The 22987-nt window shown below is 43.0% G+C and overlaps 1 protein-coding gene across 1 annotated transcript in view; it reads right to left on the bottom strand.

Annotated features, from left to right (window-relative positions):
- LOC126101403 (cardioacceleratory peptide receptor-like) overlaps positions 1-22380 on the bottom strand; it is a gene marked incomplete at its 3' end in the record, with an annotated part of 348677 nt that extends 326297 nt beyond the window's left edge. Inside the window, exon 1 of the mRNA XM_049912066.1 lies at positions 22259-22380. Within this exon, the coding sequence (XP_049768023.1) occupies positions 22259-22292 (34 nt within the window). The remainder of the gene's footprint in view (positions 1-22258) is intronic.
- Positions 22381-22987: the final 607 nt, after the last annotated feature.

Raw genomic sequence — 22987 nt, 5'->3', positions numbered from 1 at the left:
TTTAACGTATTCCTTCTTTGCTACTAAATGTATTGGCGACACATTTTGCAGACAATATGCACATATACGACTGAATCTATCTGCAAAATTACATCATTGTACGACACATAGTTCACGATATACGACGTCATAAACGATCAGCTGCATGAGAAACTTGCCGCAGCAAGCGTGACGTTTAAATTTATTGCTTCTTTGCTACCTATTCTATTCGCAAACATTTTGCAGACGCTATCCACATAATGAGATTTTCACTCTGCAGCGGAGTGTGCGCTGATATGAAACTTCCTGGCAGATTAAAACTGTGTGCCGGACCGAGACTTGAACTCGGGACCTTTGCCTTTCGCAGGCAAGTGCTGTACCAACTTTTTTTTTTGCGTTTTGTTCGTTGTTGATCGTTGTGTTTGGTCGTTGCGGACGTCACATGACATCCGTTCAAGTTCGTTTGTTCATCCTTCCACTCAGTTTTTTATTACAGAGGCCAATCGGCTCTCTGACCGAACACGCTGAGGTACCGTGCCGGCAGAGCTACCCAAGCACGACTGATGATTCGCCCTCACAGCTTTAATTCCGCCAGTACCTTGTCTCCTACGAGGTACTACAGTTTTAATCCGCCAGGAAGCTTCATATCAGCGCGCACTCCGCTGCAGAGTGAAAATCTCATTCTGGAAACATCCCCCATTCTGTGCCTCCGCAATATCCTTTCTTCCGGGAGTGCTAGTTCTGCAAGGTATGCAGGAGAGCTTCTGTGAAGTTTGGAAGGTAGTAGACGAGGTACTAGTGGAATTACAGCTCTGAGGACGGACCGTGAGTGGTGCTTGAGTAGCACAGTTGGTAGAGCACTTGCCCGCGAAAGGCAAAGGTCCCGAGTTCGAGTCTCGGTCCAGCACACAGTTTTAACCTGCCAGGAAGTTTGGTATCCACATATGTCCGTATTTCTACTTCCAAAATGTTATAATTGTACGACACTCTGCTGCAGTGTGAGCAGCGCGACGTCGGCGAGGGCACTTACTTTGAAATAGGTGGTGAAATGGTTTTACCTGATTATGTTTACCATACAGTGCTTTCACTTCCTAATAATACTTTAGAATGTGTGTAGTACAAGATAATTTGAAGACTATTACGCACATCAGGCAAAAATATTTACTCTTTGGGAAAGCTATTTACTCTTTGAAAAAGCTCTTGGCTTTATCATAATTGCGATAAAGCTTTTACTGGTTGATTTGTGCTACGTGGTATGATCCAAAGTAATGAACACAATGCTTGTAGAATCTTCAGTGTGCAGCACACACTTTTAATCTTCCAGGAAGTTTCACATTAGCACACACTCCGCTGCAGTGTGAAAATTTAATTCTCGAAACATCCTCTGGCTGTGGCTAAGCCATGTCTGTGCGGTACCAGTTTTTTTTTTCAGGAGTGCTAGTACTGTAAGTTTCGCAGGAGAGCTTCTGTGAACGTTGGAAGGCAGGAGATGAGGTACTGGCGGAAGTAAGGCTGTGAGTCGTGCTTGGGTAGCTCCGTCGGTAGATCACAGCACAAGAGCAAAGGTCCTGAGTTCGGGGTCTTAGCCCAGCATCCATTTTTATTTTGCCACGAAGGTTTTGATCTGCCACGAAGTTTAAATCTTCTAAGTATTTGATCTATACTTCCACACCATTCTTGTTCGATATGTACGCGCTGTATAATGTAAAGCTACTTCTGCAGCGGGATGCATAGATGCATGCTCCTGCCCATGCCCCTCAGTACACACAGGTCGGCAGGGACCCTGCACATACCGACTTACAGTGCGTTGGGACAGCTCAGCTAAGGAGGGATGGGGTGGGGAGTTCATAACGAGCTATGTCTACCAAAACAGGCAAACAGGTGAGGGCAGCTGACGATATTCCACTTACAGTAGCTTACTTACTCACCAATACTCATAATAACAGAACTACTGACAGCTGTGGGTAACAGCTAGTAATGAATAAAACTTTTAGTCTCCAGCATCATGCACACTACAACGAAGCGGCCAGACAATTTAAATCTAGGTATCCCTTCAGGTGTGAACACACCTCACAAATCCACTCAGAGCCTCAGTTTCTAAGTGTTTCCCACAAGCGCCAAATAAAGATGATGGGACTGTAAACAGGAAAAGCTGACACAGAACTCTGTAAATCACATTTACAGCCAATTGAAGATTTGTTTTTGAGAAATTCAAATCTGTGGCTCCCCTTCTTTCTTTCTAACCCGAATTTAAAATTATATCTACAGTCACAGAATTCTAAAATATCCATAAACAGATAAAACAGTTTATGTATATTTATATTTAACGTGCATAAATGCACCTGTGTCAGGTAGGAAATGCCCAATAATATTTGAGTGGTGCACATCCAGTACATGTCACAACGTTTAAACTTTTGAGGGTAACACTGAGAAGCAATGTTAAGACACGTAAATCAATAACAAGGATTTCGATTGAAAGAGATTTTTACTAATAATGAAGTGCTTTCTGAAAAAGGCTGTATAAATATCCAGTCAGCTCTTAAAAAGATTTCAAAGTGGTGGAAATGTCGGCAACTTGCTTTAAATGTTCAGTAATGTGAAATTTAGCACATTCCGAAAAGAAAACGTAGTATTCTACAAATACCAGTGAGTTATAACTGGAACCGGTCGACTTATACAAGTACCTGGGTGTAACAGTCTATAGGGATATGAACTGGCAGTTGATTCTAAACAATACAAGGTGAGATCATCGTCAAGAGTATGAAGAGGAATCCGTTAAATTTCGGTTACACGATAAATCACACAGATCTAATGGCTGTCAGTTTAACTAAATGCCTGTGGACAACAATTACGAACATCTTAAACTGGATCGATCACATGGATAATTTTGTGGGAAAGGAGAACTAAAGACTGTGTTTCATTGGCAGAACACTTTGAAGGTCTAACAAGGGTACTAAATAGACTGCCTACACTATGCTTGTCCGTTCTCTGCTAGAGTATTGCTATGTAGTATTGGAACTTTAACATGTAGGATTGACAGAAGGCATCGAAAGAAGGGCAGCACGAAATAGAGGAGAGGGTCTCTCGGAACCGATATGCGAGGTGCGGTGACAGTCATTAGAACAAGGCGAGATCCTTTCATGAAAATTTAGTCAACAATTTTCTCCTCCGAATGCGACAAAAATTTTTAGCCCCCCGTAACAGAGGGAGAAATGATCGTCGTCTTAAAATAAGAGAAACTGGAGCTCGCACGGCAAGATTTAAGTGTTCATTTTTCCCATGCGGCGTTAGAGTGGTACGGTAGAGAAATAGTCTGCAGGTGGTTTGACGTACTCTCAGTCAAGCACTTAAGTGTGAACTGCAGAGTGGTAATATAGATGTAGTACTTGCAGAAATGAAACGCATGACCTGTTTCTCCTTCACAGCTCGCAACAGGTTACTGCAGCATCCGTTCGACTGTATTTTCCGGCAGCTAGTGTGAGTGGTTCCTGCCACAGCTTCTTGCCGCTACATTACTTGCGCGAATGCACGAACCTGACCGTTGTGTGCTTCCGCCAGATCAAACTTGCGGAGATAAACGTGGCCGAAGGAGGAAAGTGAAAAACGAAAAGCGGGGGTGTGATAAAAAAAAAGAAACTGGAGAGGGGAATTCCACGGGGTTTCTCAGCAGAGGGAGCGAGTGACCGGAAGTGACGCACGGGTCTAACGCGATAAGCTGTCGGTCCGGGCTAATTCCAATTTCCGTCGTCGGCGGCGCTGCTGGCGCTCGTCGGTTTTCTATCTGCTGGCGGGATCCGGCAGGGAGCGTCGGTGGAGGCGGGCTCAGGGGAAAACGAGAAGAAAGGGAGGGACCGAGTGAAGACGAGCAGCCGCTTATCTCGACTGCGGGAGCGTTGTTGTGTTTCAGCAGCGTCAGTATGGTCACCGGGCTGCAAGGGCGAAGGTGTCGGGGATGGATTTTTCTATAACTCTATCCGCAGGGGTGGAACAAAAGAATATCAACAGCCTCGTAGAACTTCATCATTTCCGGAGTTTGTTTTCTGACTGATCTGTACTTCACTTCCTTACGTCTTACGTCTTGCACGGGACCTTGGAAGCGTTGTAAGCAATTTTGAGTGTATATAGGGTGGTCTATTGAACGTGACCGGGACAAATATCTCACGAAATAAGCATCAAACGAAAAAAACTACAAAGAACGAAACTCGTCTAGCTTGAAGGGGGAAACCAGATGGCGCTATGGTTGGACCGCTAGATGGCGCTGCCATAGGTCAAACGGATAACAACTACGTTTTTTTTTAAATAGGAACCCCCATTTTTATTACATATTCGTGTAGTACGTAAAGAAATATGAATGTTTTACTTGGACCACTTTTTTCGCTTTGGGATAGATGGCGCTGTAATAGTCACAAACATATGGCTCACAATTTTAGACGAACAGTTGGTAACAGGTAGGTTTTTTAAAATTAAAATACAGAACGTAGGTACGTTTGAACGTTTTATTACGGTTGTTCCAAAGTGATACATGTACCTTTGTGGATTTATCATTTGTGAGAACGCATGCTGTTACAGCGTGATTACCTGTAAATACCACATTAATGCAATAAATGCTGAAAATGATGTCCGTCAACCTCAATGCATTTGGTAATACGTTTAACGACATTCCTCTCAACAGCGAGTAGTTCGCCTTCCGTAATGTTCGCACATGTATTGACAATGCGCTGACGCATGTTGTCAGGCATTATCGGTGGATCACGATAGCAAATATCCTTCAACTTTACCCACAGAAAGAAATCCGGGGACGTCAGATCCGGCGAACGTGCGGGCCATGGTATGTTGCTTCGACGACCAATCCACCTGTCATGAAATATGCTATTCAATACCGCTTCAACCGATCGCGAGCTATGTGCCTGACGTCTATCATGTTGGAAATACATCGCCATTCTGTCATGCAGTGAAACATTTTGTAGTAACATCGGTAGAACATTACGTAGGAAATCAGCTTACATTGCACCACCTAGACTGCCATCGATAAAATGGGGGCCAATTATCCTTTCTCCCATAATGCCGCACTATACATTAAGCCACCAAGGTCGCTCATGTTCCACTTGTCGCAGCCATAGGGGATTTTCTGTTGCCCAATAGTGCATATTATGCCGGTTTACGTTACCGCTGTTGGTGAATGAAGCTTTGTCGCTAATTAGAACGCGTGAAAAAAAATCTGTCATCGTCCCGTAATTTCTCTTGTGCCCAGTGGAAGAACTGTACACGACGTTCAAAGTCGTCGTCATGCAATACCTGGTGCATAGAAATATGGTACGGGTGCAGTCCATGTTGATGTAGCATTCTCAACACCGACGTTTTTGAGATTCCCGATTCTCGCGCAATTTGTCTGCTACTGATGTGCGGATTAGCCGCTACAGCAGCTAAAACGCCTACTTGGGCATCATCATTTGTTTCAGGTCGTGGTTGACGTTTCACATGTGGCTGAACACTTCCTGGCCCTTTGAATAACGTAACTATCCGGTGAACGGTCCGGACACTTGGATGATGTCGTCCATGATACCGAGCAGCATACATGGCACACGCACGATGGGCATTTTGATCACTATAGCCATACATTAACACATCGACCTTTTCCGCAGTTGGTAAACGGTCCATTTTAACACGGGTAATGTATCACGTAGCAAATACCGTCCGCACTGGCGGAATGTTACGTGATACCACGTACTTACACGTGTGTGACTATTACAGCGCCATCTATCACAAAGCGAAAAAAGTGGTCCAACTAAAACATACATATTTCTTTACGTACTACACGAATATGTAATAAAAATGGGGGTTCCTCTTTAACAAATGGAGTTTATATCTGTTTGACCTATGGCAGTGCCATCTAGCTGGCCAACCATAGCGCCATCTGGTTTCCCCCCCCTTCAAGCTAGGCGAGTTTCGTTCTTTGTTGTTTTTTGTATGATGCTTATTTCGTGAGATATTTGGCCCGGTCACTATCAATGGACCACCCTGTATACTGTCTAAAACTTGAACTATAACAAACATGCCACTGAGCTGCTCAAAAAAATTATGTTCAGCTACTTGTACTCTTCACATATTTGCTAGTCTTGCTATAAGGAAAACTGGGTTTAACGCTCGTTCGAAAATCGAGGTCATTAGAGACGGAGCACAAGCTCAGATTGTTTCAGGGATGGGGAAGAAAATCGGCTTAGAGCGATTTAGGGAAATTACGGGTAACCTAAATCTGGATGGCTGGACGATTTGAACTATCATCCTCCCGAACATGAGCCCAGTATGCTAACCACTCCCCACATAACACGGTGCTAGTCTTGGAAACAAACGAATCAACCTCCTAACGTATTTTGGATATTTCCATTCGGTAATGATTTATATGCCTTATGGGATATATTTCTCTTGTTACAGGCATTTGTAAAGAAAGTACTGATTGCAGAAATACGAGCAGTGAAAATTATATCTTGTAGGTACCTCTTCATGCATTTCCGCCTTCGCAATATATATATTTGCGTAATTCCAACAATATATTGGCGTCAGGATCAGAAACTCAATATATCTGTAATTTATTAACTATGTTGCCATCAGAGCTGCAAATGACTTTTGAACAGTATAAACAACTAAAGAAGCCTATCGAATTTTGAATGTATTACGTCAATCATAATACAGAACATTTGTTATTTTGATATGACGTAAAAACAAATGTATTGTGTACAATGAAACATTACACATGCAGGTAGGTCATTAAATATTCATTCACTGCTGTAGTCTGGCACACAAAATGTTTGAAAAACGTTATATTTCATGTTTTGTTAATAACATTCTACCTTCTAATGCAGGTGCTGGTTCGATAATGAATGAAACTGTTCGAAACCAGTCCTTATACTAATATTATTTGCAACCCTGACGGCAACCCTAATTAATAAATTACAGATGTACATATTTTTAATGAAATTTGTCATAAATAATTCATAATAAGACGAGCGATGTCCACATCTACAACATTAGAAGAAAAATGACGCTAGTTATTCATTATTAAAACCACCGGTGGCTCATATACGAGTTAAATATGCACCCAAAGAAATCGTTTATCATTTTTCCAATAACAAAGAGATATTTAACGAAATTTTGAATCTAAAAAAAAAGTCATTTCTCGCGGACAGCTTCTGTTTTACACATGAATTTTTCTTTAAAACTAGTAGTCTGTGCCGGCAAGGGTGGCCGAGCGGTTCTAGGTGCTAAAGTCTGGAAACGCGCGACCGCTACGGTCGCAGGTTCGAATCCTGCTTCGGGCATGGATGTTTGTGATGTGTTTAGATTAGTTAGGTTTAAGTAGGTCTAGGTTCTAGGGGACTGATGACCACAGAAATTAAGTCCCATAGTGCTCAGAGCCATTTGAACCGAGTAGTAGTCTGTAAAACGTAGCCGGCTGGAGTGGCGTTCGGTTCTAGGTGCTATAGTTTGGAACCGAGGGACCGTTACGGTCGCAGGTTCGAATCCTGCCTCGGGCATGGATGTGTGTGATGTCCTTAGCTTAGTTAGGTTTAATTAGTTCTAAGTTCTAGGCGACTGATGACCTCGGAAGTTAAGTCGCATAGTGCTCAGAGCCATTTGTAAAACGTAGTTCTAAACATATAGCTGCATGAGTAGTGCCGAAAAAATTGTTACTGACGTGAAATTTAGGCCAAAGTGCAAGTTAGGAACTCAGAAATGGGCAGAACTCAGCCATCCACTGAATCTAATCATGTATACATATCCCCTACACTTGTCCATTCCACATAAGTTCGGTAAAAAATAGATTAAATGATATAAGGGATAAGGAACTAACAGTGCGTCTATGTCCGTTGTGATGTTGAAATGATCTTGGTGTATCTGTGGCGCCAGTCGCAAGTAAAGATACCCACGATTTGTTGACAACTGAGATAAGACAGCTGAAACAGCTGATCAGATGTTGTCGTGGCAACATTTACTGGACGAGCATGAGAGATGAGTGAGACATCGGGTACAAGGCAGGTTCAGGAGTAGCCATATTTTGTGACAAAACAATACTGACTAACTTCGAGGGGTTGTAGAAAGTTTTTTTAGGAACATACTGAGGAATGTCTGCAGCTGCGGTACAAGGCGCGGGAGTTCAGGCGTGACCGCTTGCCCATACGCCACCCATCTGCTGGCAGACAAAGGTTTGTAAGTTCGCTGATGGCAGGCGGAGCTCTTCGCATTAGACCTGACAACATTCAGAACGCTAGATGGCGTAAACACTCGCAATATTGAGACCGCTAAGTGCAGTGGTTTACAAGGTTATGAGCAAGGTAATTGCGTCGAAACTTTGGATAACAGATGAAATACTTCAATTGATCGACGAAAGAAAGAAGTACAATAATTTTCAGAAGACAACAGGAATAAGTCACTAAGGAATAAAGTAAATAGGAAGTGTAGAGAAGCCATGAGGCAATGGTTACAGGAAAAATGCGAAAAAATGGAGAAAGAAACAGTTGACGGTAGGACTGATGCTCTACACAGAAAAATCAAAACAGCCTTCGGTTGCATACATCAAAATTATGAGTACAATAAGGAATCCAATGTTAAATGCAGAGGACAGGATGGATAGGTGAAACGAGTATACTGCAGGGCTTTACGAGGTTGAGGAAATAACTTGATGACGTGATATGGGAAGAAATGGGAACCGATAAGGAAAACATAGTGATTGCAGTATTATAGTCAGAATTTAACAGGACTTTGTAGGATTTCTTTAGACATATTTTAGATTTAAAAAACATTGGTGAACTAGTAACAAAACGACTATTCAAGTTGGTGCAGTAGAACCTTTGAGACTGCAGACTTACAGAAAAATATCATACACACTATCCGGAAGACAGCAAGGACAGGTAAGTGCGAGAAGTGTCAAAACAATCTGCTTAACAGCTCATGCATTCGAGTTGCTGACAATGATTATATACTAAAGAATGGAAAATAAAATTGATCTGTTCGTTGACAATACATTTGGCTTTAGAAAAGGTAATGGCATCAAAGAGACAGTTTTGACGTTACGTTTGATAATGGAACCAAGACTTGAGAAAAATCGAGACATCGTCATAGGATTTATAAATTCGCAAAAACGACAATGTAAAATGATGTAATGTAAAGTGATGTTCAAGAACCAAGAGGGAAAAATAAGGACAGAACACCAAGAACAAAGTGTGCGGCTGGTCCTGGAGGAGGTTCGAGTCCTCCCTCGGGCATGGGTGTGTGTGTTTGTCCTTAGAATAATTTAGTTTAATTAGTGTGTAAGCTTAGGGACTGATTACCTTAGAAGTTAAGTCCCATAAGATTTCACACACATTTTAACATTTTTTTTTGGAAAGGATTCAAAACAGGGACTTAGTCTTTCGTGTCTACTGTTCTCTCTATAAGCCGGAGAAGCGATTAGGGAAATAAAAAAAATGTTCAGGAGCGCGATTAAAATCCAGGGTGAAAGGGTGTCATAGATGAGATAGGCTGCAGAAACTGGTAACCTGAGTGAAAGACAGAAAAAAACTGCCTGTTTTCTCGTATGGAATGGTCAACCTCATGACTACAGCTATACATTAGAGTAAACGGAAGAAAGATGTAATGAGCAGTAGCAGAAATTAAAGTAGCAAAATTTGGCAACATGAAATAGAGTAAATAAAGCAACCTTTTAACCACCTGATTACTTACCGCCTGATTGGCGCGCAACCTACATAACGTAACTTACTTACGGGTCCTCTAATCACTTTTCGGTGCAGTCGTTTGATGATGACGATATCTGGTTTGTGGGGCGCTCAACTGCGCGGCCATCAGCGCCTGTACAAAGTCCCAGTTTTTCCACAGTCCAATTTTTTACACAGTTCAGTCGAGCCACTGTCGTGAATGATGATTTTGGTGATGAAATGATGAGGGCACCACAAACACCCAATCCCCGGGTGGAACACTGGACTCGCATTCGGGAGGACGAGGGTTCAATCCCGCGTCCGGCCGTCCTGATTTAGGTTTTCCGTGATTTCCCTAAATCGCTCCAGGCAAATGCCGGGATGGTTCCTTTGAAAGGGCACCGCCGAATTCCTTCCCCGTCCTTCCCTAATCCGATGAGACCGATGACCTCGTAGTTTGGTCTCTTCCCCAAAAGAAAAACAACAACAACAACCCCGGGTGGAGAAAATCTCCAACCCGACCAGGAATCTAACCCGGGACCCCGTGATCCAGAGACACCAACAATAGCCTCTAGACCACGAGCTGCGGACACAGTCGTTCGACTGATGTGTATCACATTAACTCCAGACGCAAATTAATACCGCGGTACTATAAATATCAGGGAACAACTTGTTAGAGATGAGACATTCCTCAACGCTTGTAACCTCAGATTTCCTGCAGTAAGTGACATTTCAAAATGTTAGCTCTCTCAGTAGTATCTGAGACAACTAATGCCCATAATAGAAATCATTCCGTAATCCATATTCAGAACTAATTTCTTTTGAATAAGAGATTTTTCAAGAACATCTGAACTCAAAAAGTTATATGATAATTCGAAGTATTATTGCACTCTAAAAGGTTTTCCAACCAATTATCAACCATCGTTCTCTCCGCAGGTGGTTTTTTTATGAACTGCAGTTAAGAGTGTCAAGCGCTTCCGGACACCTCACCGTCAACAACGTGTCGCTAGTAACATCACTGTGTTCATGACGACGCGTGGATCTACGTACAGTTCGACAGCCCTCGTTGCCTTGTCTTTAGATTTAGATGTTGACCGTCTAAGTCAGGACTGTTACATTATCATGACATACATTCAGATCACTTTTTATTCTATTAACTTTATTACTCTTCCTCGTATTATAATTACTGTCATTTATTAAGTATCTATGATATTTAAAAAATGTTAAAGTACCTAGTTCGATGCAGTAACGAGAAATATTGTGTACAGATTAGCAACCAGTAGGTGTAAAATCTCACCCATCTAACTTCGAACTTCTGAAACCAAGTTAAGATTTTCTAAGTTAGGTGGGTGAATTTCACGCTTGTTGATTGATAATGTATGCATAATACCAAAAATTCGCACGCCTTTTTCATTTAATATGAAACTGATTCTGCAATTAGAGGTTGATAACGGTTTGAATTTCATTTTCAGTCTTTTTACTAAAGCATATCTCGTGACAGCAACGCCACCTCGTCCACGACCGGAGAGCCACTCGCACAAAGGTGGAGGTCACCATGGTAATCAGTGAATAATCTACGGTGAGAAAATAAATAGCAGCAACGGTGTGGCAGAGTACTCACGGAGTTGAGTGATCACCTGTCTCAGGTCCTCCTTTGTTGAATTGAGTGTATGAGCTTGTTAACACCCATTGCTTTTCGTTTGAGGTTAACGAGGTTGTACATATTAAATTTATAGCTTAGATCCAAAAGATGTTGCTAGCACATTATTAGTTTTCTGTACCAGTGTAAACTTCTACTCACAAGGGATTTCACAATATACAATACCTCAAATTTTTATACAATATTTGATGTATGATATGATGGTGGCAGTTGCTGAGGAAATGTGATGAAAGTCCCTTGGCGATGTAGGTAGTACTAATGACAAAAGATTATGACTCGTTGTTGAGAAGGAGCAACTGACCGAAAAATACGGATGTCCTCATTTCTTAAATTACTTTTACCACCGGCCTCCTCCTACTCCCCCCCCCCCCCCCCCTCCGTCTTCCCACCCTTCTACACTAGCAATGAAAAAAATTTCTTGTGAGTGAGTAAGCGGTGCGTAATCTATTTTTCTTCTTTTATGGAAAAGAAGTATACAGCAAATTAGACGTAGAAGTGTGGGCTGAAGATCTGAGGTAGCTTCCTGATTGGAAAGAGTTTTCGTTATGCACGCATGGTGATTGTTTCTTTACCTGGTGCATTCATTGAAATCGAAGAGTAAGATCAGGAGTCGGCCGGTGTGGCCGAGCGGTTCTAGGCGCATCAGTCTAGAACCGCGCAACCTTTATGGTCACAGATTTGAATCCTGCGTCTGGCATGGATGTGTGTGATATCCTTAGGTTAGTTAGGTTTAAGCAGTTCTAAGTTCTAGGGGACTGATGAGCTCAGATATGAAGTCCCGTAGTGCTTAGAGCCATTTGAAGTGCGTGATCTCTGCTGCGCCCGGATTCCCGAGTAGTCACACGGGTTCTGAGGAAGGCGACCATCACACACCTGCCGCCAATGTGCAGGTCCAGACTAGTAGCTTCCAGCCTCACTCGGAGCCTGCTACCATCGTCCTTATCCCATCGCCATTGGTCTTTAGAGAAAATGACAGGAGAAATTGCCATTAACGTGAATTTGTGTAAGGTGGATTACAGCTTGCGAGGAAGTGACCCACACACTATGATTCTGGAACAATTCATCACGGCACATATGTATGTGACATGTGACTTCAGGTACCAGAACTGCAACGAATTGCCGCGAGCTCAATGATGGCTGAGCGGCGCCTTTACAGCCAGTTTGGCATGACCTCTTCCACGTCCACGATCGTTGAGAACCTGGGATATAAGATTCTTCTTCCGCTCGCTTCACCGTTTGGTCGAAGGGTAGATAATAGATACTAGAGAGGAAAGTGAAAGACACCCTTGGGCCTCGGAAACCTAATACCGTTGGGGTCGAAGAAACCAAGAGTTGGCCAAGGGAGGCCAGATAGGAAAGGAAACAGGAGAAGCTTGGCACAAGTAAGTGGAAGTAATGCCAGACTAAGCTAAGGGCCCGTGTGGTTGCCACCCACATACTCCCAAGACGGAAGCCCCCTGCGGGGGCAGTTAAAAAGAACCAGGTGTCATGAGGAAACCGAATACTGATGCATACATAATATCTACGTGATTGGAAAGTTCAAAAAAAGGAAATTTTTTAAATCCGATGAAGAGGCGAATTCAAATTGCGCTAGAAACAGTTTCTGGTATACCAAAAAATTTTTTTACAAGACAGATAACCTGGTGTATGTGGTTAAAATTTGCCTCAATACTGCATCAGAATTTATCAAGAGCGTCTGCATGTAACAAGACCAAAAAATAACGAAATTAAATCGTTCTTCCTACTTTTAACTGAGAGAGAGGGACTGATTTGCTCGAGGACTCATGGATATGAGAAGCACAACTGGATATCTGGATCCATATGGGCTCATGTTTCCTCACCTAACACAAAGGAATATGGTGTTCAATCCAATTTAGACAAGCAGGTGACGCGAGAAATCAGCTCCCAAGAAACATAATTGAAAAAGATCACGTCCAGTCGGAACTGTGAGTGAAGCACGCTTGAGAACGCGGCTTAAGCCGTGAACATAAAGCGGTCTCAGCCAGTCATTATGAAACGGCAGGTCATCGTCCACACTCGACAGAATCTAGCGGCCAACTGTGTCTACTGCCTTGACTACGTTCTCCCTAAACTGAAATTTGATAGCGTAACCTCTGACTGGTTCTCACAAATCAAGAGACTTTGAGTTCCGTGAGATATTCCAATCACTGCTACACAGAGATGACTGTCGCATTGAACCACGTCGGAGCACTGTACTATGGAAGGTAACAGAAGACAGGCGCACGCTGCACTTGCACGCATGTAAAGGAGGGGTAACACTAAATTCACAATACGTAAGGTGCACATGAAATATTCTTGACGTCACTGCTTTGTTGGAGACGGGAAGAGCTGTCTATCGACTTTCAAATCGTTCGGTTCGCAACACCCGAGGCGAAATGACGTTGAAAACAATAACATTCGCGTCAATTAGAGAAAACTGGACGCTACACTTTTTCTTTACTGCGTGATATATTTAGTTCGAAATTACGTCGTTTATGAGAGTCAATAATGCGTTTCTCTCAACTGGGCTATGGCTAAGGGAGAGATTAAAGGGTTTTAAAAATTAAATTTCTGAACTTACTGAAAAAGTGGGACTAACTGTGTTTCCTAATATGCGCTCATCAACTGCTGATTTACAAGCATCAAATTGAAGCCATCCAGCACTGAATCTAATTATGTATACATGTATGTCCAACATTGTTCATTAAGATGTCTCAACAACATCTTTATTTTTAGAAAGTCAGAAAATTAATTTCAGGAGTTGTCCGGTAATTGGAATGGGTGGGTAGCCATTCTAGCAGACGAATTAAAGCGGGACAGCTTAACTTACACCAATGAATAAATGCTGTTTCAAAACATCTGCACATCAACGATCTCTCGAAAACGCGATGCTATTGGTACAATTTGTTGTAATAATATGGGGAAGAACGTCATATGGTGGTTAAAGATGTACTTTAACCGACGACATCCTTGTTTGATATTATGGGCGCCTAAGTTACCTTTTCATTCTCTTGCAAATATGTCACCTTATCTAAACTTTTTATCCGAAGTGGTAGCTTCTTTTACCAGATGGTCCAGGCGCTGGAGACACAAAAAGAGAGAAAGAGGGAGGGAGAGAGAGAGGGAGGGAGAGAGAGAGAGAGAGAGAGAGAGAGAGAGAGAGAGAGAGAGAGGCAGTGCTGTTGCAAGTACATAATATCGAATATTATAGACAGTACTTCTATTAAATAAATAAGAAAGTCCTAGAATATTTTAGGAACGCCAAGGTGGCGAAAAATGGAAACAGCACCACACGAACCATCTCCTTTGCACTTCCTAACTCCACCTTAATGAACTCGCGAAACTTTTGAGTCCTACTTGTCATTACATGTCGTTTAATTGTAACAAATCGTACCTAGAACGGCTGTTTTTATACATGAAAAATGTGCCGTTTCCTTGAAATAGCACACTTTCATAATATGTAAGTTTTGACATGAAAACAGTTAAGTACGAAAATTCTTTAACCACAAATATGACATTATTCGTCATTTTATTACAAGGAATTGTACCAATACGGACGCGTTTTCGAGAGATCTTAGATACGTTCTTGTTTTGAATCAGCATTTATTCATAGGATACAAGTTATTATACAATATTCACGAAATGCGACCTTAATTTAAAAACTGCGAAATCCAATATGGCATTTTCCAACGATGTCGGAAGTTGATGGACAGCTCCTGACACCTTGGACATAGGGGTGAGACGTCGAAATGACGTAACGTGAACCTGGGATGCGAGTGTAATGTTACCCTAAATGGAGTCGGCGCAGATAGCCGAGGCCTTTAAAATTTAGCGTTGAAATTCCGTGCATGTTCAGTTTCAAAAAGGAAATTAGCGAAATTAGAGCGCTGTCAGAGGCTTGTGGACAATCGTTCTTTACATAGACTATTCGGGTCAGAAGGGGACAAAATGACTGTGGTACGAGATGTACCTTCCGGCACAGACTTGTAAAATACGAAACGTCTTTTAGTGCAATTTTTTTCTTTCATTTTATGACGAATTCCGACTTTATAGGATCGTCGTCAGGCATTCCTCTCATTCTACTGTAAACTAGTACATTAAATATAAAAAAAATATAGTGAAATAGATACCGTTCAAGGACGTAAAAACATAATAAAACTGCGATAAACAAACACAATTGATCCTGAACGATACTAAAAGAGTGAGCAGAGCCACTTAAAATGAGTCTGATGGGCGAGGATTCTCAGCTCGAAAAGCGAATGTTGGTGCTGGCGGCGGGGTCCTCTAAATTGACAACAATAGGATAACAGGAGATTCTCAGATGCTCATTTATCATCATTTGTGGAACTGGCAGGCTAATTCGTCTGAGTAATTTACATCCGTTTTAAAGCCAGTGCAGGACCATCATGGAGAATAAATCACAGCAATGAAGGGGAGGAACAAAAGGGCTGGAGCGGCCACCGTTAAGGGCTTCGCCATTTGTCAACCACAGTCTGAGCGGCTGCTTATCGAATTAACGGAGAAATAAACTCTTATGAGAAGTCAAACTTCGTAAGTGCGTCCCAGCGGTTGGTGAAGCTGAATGTCTGGATGCCTGGGAGTTAAAACAACACTAACAGTCTCTCTCTCTCTCTTTCTCTCTCTCTCTCTTTCTCTCTCATACACACCTATTCAGCCACCAACATGCACACACGTACACACTGCTCAGCGAGTAGTTTCTGGAAAAGCATTATTAAGGAGACAATTGAAATGCGAGTTATACCAAATCTCTTTAATCGGAATGTGGGTTTACTGTGAGTGCTGCTTGGCAATCTTCATCGGACACCTTAAGACGGAAGACACTTCGCACTTCGAGAGGCAGCGGTGGACGGCGACTGTTACATCAGGTGACTGTGGGACCGTCGCGGGAATTTAAATGTACGGCGCCGCTGACGAGACAAACTGCGAGACTCCAGTTCTCCCCTTCTCCGCACTCACAGTGAACACCTATGTACAAATTGTATAATCTGCAGACTGACTTTAATAGTCTTATTCTTCTACTCTAATTTTTAATCCTGTTACACTGCAGATCCTACACTAACAAATTACACTAACCCCTACACCTACATACTCCACATTATCTCCCAACGAAATTTTAACTGTCTGCCTCTTCCACACAACGAAATACGTACCGATATTTATCCATTCCATTAACTGTAATTTCAGCCCCCCTATCATACGTCGTAACGGCTTCCCCCTTTACCTTTCCCTCCCACACCTTTTCCCCTTCATATTATTACTCTACATCCTCCTCCCCCCCCCCCCCCCCATCGATACTTCCTATCAGAGGTCTGCACTTATACACACGCCTTTCTATCCCGCTGAACACCTAACTTCCTCCCCCCCCCCCCAAACAAAAAAAAAAACAATTTTTTCCCAGCGCTGGTATAACTTTTAACGAATGCTCATTGCTCCTTTTCTCATCGTTTCTACAAAGTGTTTTAAATGTGTTCTTGACGTTTTTACAACAGTGTTTCAGGAAGTAAGTTACGCATTACTATAGTAGGCCGAGTGATTTTTATTGAATGCTGCGCTGCAATTCAAAATGAGACAGATACGTGGCACTATTTTTCAACATAATGATGAAGTGTCTGTAAACAACGGTCGGAACATTCAGCTCCTCGACGATAGAAATCTGCTCCTTGACCAACGAGGCATTCGAAAGCCGCTGGAATTAGTTTCTCGATTGCCGGGACATTGTCGTCTGTGGTCGATGTCACCGATCTTCCCTTCCGATCACCATCACCCACGTATGTCCGGCCCTGGACGAGATGTTGCCACAATTTCACTAGGGCTGTATGCGACGCAACATTTAGTCCACACACCGCCAGAACTCCACTATGAGTGCAATTTAGATGTTTCGTTTAGAGGAATCGCACTGTCCCGTGCATTTCATGTTTGGAGTGCGTATCCTACTGGCCTACTGTTTCACTACCACAATTTGGTGTATCTGTTTCCGTACCGCAGCACAACTGTGTATGCAGCAAACCATTCTAACAATTCACCATTTTTTTGTGAAATGGTCTTAGCGTGGGATGACTTCTGTACTTTGAAGTCCCTTCGTATTTTCGCTTTCTTCTGTTTTAATTTAAAAGATAGGAAGGAAATTGAGTGTATTTTATGTAAAAAAACCTTCATTAAATTTAAAATAATTTGTAAATATTTTGTATTTTAAGTTACTGTTTCCGTACTCGTGTATGTACCTGAGGCGTTCAGGAAGTAATGCAAGACATTTTTTTCTGAAAGCAGGTTGGTTTTATTCAGGATTGCGATACGCCATATAATTCCCCACTCTTCTGGCCACAAAACCCAGATTTTCCGTTCAATGCTGTGAGTTAACGAGCATTGCGCTCTCATTTAAGTACATAGCCGAAAGAGTCAGCCTTCAGGAATTGTGAATCGAACCCCGTCGTTCAGGACCGGATGCCACAAAGGGCGCAGATTCACCACGAGGTGGGGAAACTCACAGGCGTCTACCGTCTATTGAGGCCTAAGCACTGAAGTATGTGAGCGAGACAGACGAGTACCTACGTCATAGGGAAACCCAATACCAGGCTTCTGTGGCCAAGGAGACGTAGCAGTGTTAAATATGGCGGACCTAAGATCGGTCACAAAGGGAAACATGTATGAAAACTATTTAAATCTGTAGCGATTGAGGGAATTAAGCCACAGTCATTTTAATATACCATCCTTCATAAATTTTCATGGTGATCCCAATAAATTTTGAAAATTGATCGTATCTATAATAGTTTAGGATTTACTGTTAAAGTGAAATTAACAAGTTTTATAACAAAGACCTGAATGCTAAAATCTGAACGCTTTGGTGGATAGCGATCGATATTTCATATAGAAGTGCATCATTAAAATGACAAACGTTGTAGTTATCAACTCTGTAACTTAACTTGTTCAAAAGATATAGTAAATTTAAATTATCAGTATTTTCAGTTAAGCATCAGATCATCATTTCCTCCACACAAAACACACTTAACGATGACAGCATGCCACCCTACTGAATCATTTGGTAATAGAATATTTGTTGTAAAGCTTATTGCATAATAGTTCCTTTTGTTCTTTATTTATTTATCAGAAATCACATTGGTGCAAGGCTACTGGCCGTGGCATTCAAAGTTAAGAAGGAAATTGTATTGGTTTTAAGTAAAAGAATTTAATGTTTAATATGTAATGGATATTATTGTTACTTTATTTAGAACGTGAAAGTGGTCAAGCTTTCATTATTTAAATATGTTAAAATGTAAAGCAATGTAGAATAAGCTGCAGCCAATGAGATGGACGGAAAGGGAACTGCCCTAGTCAGCTGAGCGGAGATGTTCGGCGCGCGAGAAACGCGGTCGGAAACGGGCAGAGGCACAGTGCTGGTGCAGACGCAAAGGCGGACAGTTCGGCTAGAGACACCAAAGGGTACAGTTCGGATCGAGACGCGAAAGCGGACAGTCGGTCTTTAGGCAGCTAGGAAGTGGAACGACTTAGAAAACTTCGCGTCGTGTGGTATCGCGGGACTTGGTCTCTGAGCGGTGAGCAGCCGCGTGCCTGTTGTGAACTTTGCGCGTAGATAATTTGTATTTCGCAATTAGATTATGAATGATAGAACTATGTCAAATGGATTTGCGCTCGAGTGTAACAGTAACTCTAAATACGACCACTTTCGCTATTAGTTTGCTTTCTGAATAAACTTTATTCTAACTAAATCGCAACTGTGTGGCCTACATCATTTCTGGGTCGTTAATTTACTTGTCGATATTATTATTACTGTTATTATATGTTATGTTAACTTTGTATTTCGCAAACTTGCCATTAGCCAGACAATTTAACCGAAGGGTCACAAGTGTCTAATTTAGGGCGTGTAATGCGAAACGTGCGGTTCAGCGGTTTAGCCCCTAAACGAGTTTGAGCCAAGACATCTCGACGGAGAGCAACGACAAGTGAGTCCGAACGTCTTTGGGATGTTAGCTCGCAATGCGACAGCCTTGCGCTAGGAGGGCCTGTATGCCTGCTTGGTGCCACTCGTGATCGGCGTTGATGCCAACGTCTTGCTGCATCAATAAACTTCCCATCATCCATATACAAGGTGCATTCAAGTTCTAAGGCCTCCGATTTTTTTTCTCCGGACTGGAAAGACATAGAAACATGCGCATTGTTTTAAAATGAGGCCGCGTTCATTGTCAATATGTCCCAGAGATGGCAGCATCGTACGGCAGATGGAATTTTACCGCCCGCAGCGAGAATGAGAACTGTTTTAAATACTTAAAATGGCGACGTTTTCCTTACTTGAACAGCGTGCAATCATTCGTTTTCTGAATTTGCGTGGTGTGAAACCAATTGAAATTCATCGACAGTTGAAGGAGACATGTGGTGGTGGAGTTATGGATGTGTCGAAAGTGTGTTCGTGGGTGCGACAGTTTAATGAAGGCAGAACATCGTGTGACAAAAACCGAAACAATCTTGGGCTCGCACAAGCCAGTCTGACGACATGATCGAGAAAGTGGAGAGAATTGTTTTGGGGGATCGCCGAATGACTGTTGAACAGATCACCTCCAGAGTTGGCATTTCTGTGGGTTCTGTGCACACAATGCTGCATGACGACCTGAAAATGCGAAAAGTGTCATCCAGGTGGGTGCCACGAATGCTGACGGACGACCACGTGGCTGCCCGTGTGGCATGTTGCCAAGCAATGTTGACGCGCAACGACAGCATGAATGGGACTTTCTTCTCGTCGGTTGTGACAATGGATGAGACGTGGATGCCAGTTTTCAATCCAGAAACAAAGCGCCAGTCAGCTCAGTGGAAGCACACAGTTTCACCGCCACCAAAAAATTTCAGGTAACCGCCAATGCTGAAAAAATGATGGTGTCCATGTTCTGGGACAGCGAGGGCATAATCCTTACCCATTGCATTCCAAAGGGCACTACGGTAACAGGTGCATCCTACGAAAATGTTTTGAAGAACAAATTCCTTCCTGCACTGCAACAAAAACGTCCGGGAAGGGCTGCGCGTGTGCTGTTTCACCAAGACAACGCACCTGCACATCGAGCTAACGTTATGCAACAGTTTCTTCGTGATAACAACTTTGAAGTGATTCCTCATGCTCCCTACTCACCTGACCTGGCTCCTAGTGACTTTTGGCTTTTTCAAACAATGAAAGACACTCTCCGTGGCCGCACATTCACCAGCCGTGCTGCTATTGCCTCAGTGATTTTCCAGTGGTCAAAACAGACTCCTAAAGAAGCCTTTGCCGCTGCCATGGAATCATGGCGTCGGCATTGTGAAAAATGTGTACGTCTGCAGGGCGATCATGTCGAGAAGTAATGCCAGTTTCATCGATTTCGGGTGAGTAGTTAATTAGAAAAAAAATCGGAGGCCTTAGAACTTGAATGCACCTCGTACTGCTTCTCACGGAGTGCATCCTTCATTGGGCCAAACAGATGGAAGTCGGAAGGTGCAGGATCCCAGGAAGGACCCAGTCGGCGCACACCTTTGAGTGCGTCAGCGCTAGCAACAGAGACAGCCAGTTCAGGAGCGAGCTTTGGTCGTGATCCGTCGATCAACTTGAATGACAAATACTGTACCAACAAGTTATTTTGATTTTGTTCTATTACGCAACCAGTTTCGACGCTCCAGTTACGTCATCTTCACACCCGTCGCACTAATGACACCAATCACCACTCGCGCATGTGTAAGACAAGGCACCAATATTCGTATCTGGTTCTGTAGATATCCGAATTTCACGAGCATGAGCATGTTGCTGTCAAATGTGTGAAGAGAACACATTCTCTTGAAGTTCGGATACCTAAGGAACCAAATACGAATATTTGTGCACTGTCTTATAGAAGCAAGAGTGGTACTTGGTGTCACCGATGTGACAGGCCTGAAGATCAAGTGACTGGAACGATGAAACTGGTTGCCTAACAAAATAAAATCAAAATGAGGGCTGTGGTACAGTATTATTAAATTATTATTAAATTTAATCCACCAGACGCCAATGCCAGTGATCCCAAAATGGAGTTAAATTTATCGAACGAGAGTATCCGCACGTTTCAACACTGCAGGAGTCACAGCTGTGTGCAGCCGGCCAGCACGTTGGAGACTGGACAGGTACGAGATAACGATAGATGCCTCGCCCAACGACTCACCGTGCGTTTCGTCACTGCTGTGTCTCAGAAGACATTCTGCAAACGCCTATGAATATCTGCGATGCCCTGGTTTTCCGCGCGAAAGGAACTCAATGACAGCTCTCTGGTTGGAACGCACCTCCGTCACAGATGCCATTTTGAATGCTATTTTTCCACCTATCGAAACTTCATGAAGCTATAGGGGCTGAGGTGGGAAAATTCTATGATGTCCCACAATTCGCATTTTTCCAACCGAAATTGGCCGAGAAACAAATTGTTGCATTACTTGTTGAACTGTCCACCGCTCGTGGTCTCGCGGTAACGTTCTCGCTTCCAGAGCACAGGGTCCCGGGTTCGATTCCCGGCGAGGTCAGGGATTTTCACCTGCCCCAAGATGACTGTTTCTGTGTCGCCCTCATCATCATCATTCATCCCCATTACTGTCGGAGGACCGAAACAGCAAACTATCTCCATTAGGACCTTGTCAAGTATGGCGGTGCGGGTCTGCCACATCGTTCCCCTACGCTTTGTCGAGAAGCATCGGATCATTTCCATTTCCACTTGTTGATCGCTCCTCGCTTGACGGTGCCGCTACAGCCACATCCCAGCACGTAAGGGGCGAAGGAGATGAAACAAAAATAAAGAAAAGAAGAGACTCCGGCAATTCGCCTGAACATGGAAAGACAGAACATGCATTTCCAATCATTGCAAAGATTTTAAAGCACTGAAGCGCTAAATCTGCGCTATATCTGCTGTAGACTCACCGGCGAGCGCGAGGTGCATGATGAAGAAGTTCATGCGCGACTTGCGCGCCTTGTTGACGAGCAGCGCGACGAGCACGGCGGCGTTGCCCAGGACGATGCTGGCGAACAGGATCCACAGCACGGTGAACTGCTCCGTCTGCAACACACACACGCCGGCGTAGGGTGACGTGGGGCTGCTGAAACCACCTCTCCTCCTCCTGGCCTACACACAAACTTACAGTGCTACAGCGTGCGCTGTTTCTAATTTTATACCTCTCTCTCTTCACAGTCTGTCTCAATGGGAAGCGTGTTAGACTCCAAAATGAATCACTCTGTATTGGAGTGTTCGCTATTTTGGAACTTCCTGTATGCCATACCGGGACTCGAACCCAGAATCTTTGTTTTCCGCACGCAGTGCTCTTATCAAACAAGCTACATTTCCCCTTCTTTTATTTTAGAAGTTTTTCTCATTGACAGATAAAATTATTTTGGGGTAAGGATTTTCTTGACAGTCAAATATTTGTGCAAATGGAATACCTCATGCGGAACAATCTTCTTCAAAGTTGAGGACAAATCAGACTGTCATCCACTACGGCGACGAAACAAATGTAGATATGAAAACCTGTAGTTAGTTTGGAAGTAACAGAATAAGTAATATCTGCAACGGACGGTAACAGAAAAATAATTCTATTTTATACATTGCTAATACACCGGAGCGTCGAAGGAACTCATATGGTCAAGCATATTCAA

The sequence above is a fragment of the Schistocerca cancellata genome, chromosome 9, assembly GCF_023864275.1.
Source record: "Schistocerca cancellata isolate TAMUIC-IGC-003103 chromosome 9, iqSchCanc2.1, whole genome shotgun sequence".
NCBI lineage: Eukaryota > Metazoa > Arthropoda > Insecta > Orthoptera > Acrididae > Schistocerca > Schistocerca cancellata.
Note: the sequence above shows the minus strand (reverse complement) of the source record. Positions and strands in the feature narration are given on the sequence as shown.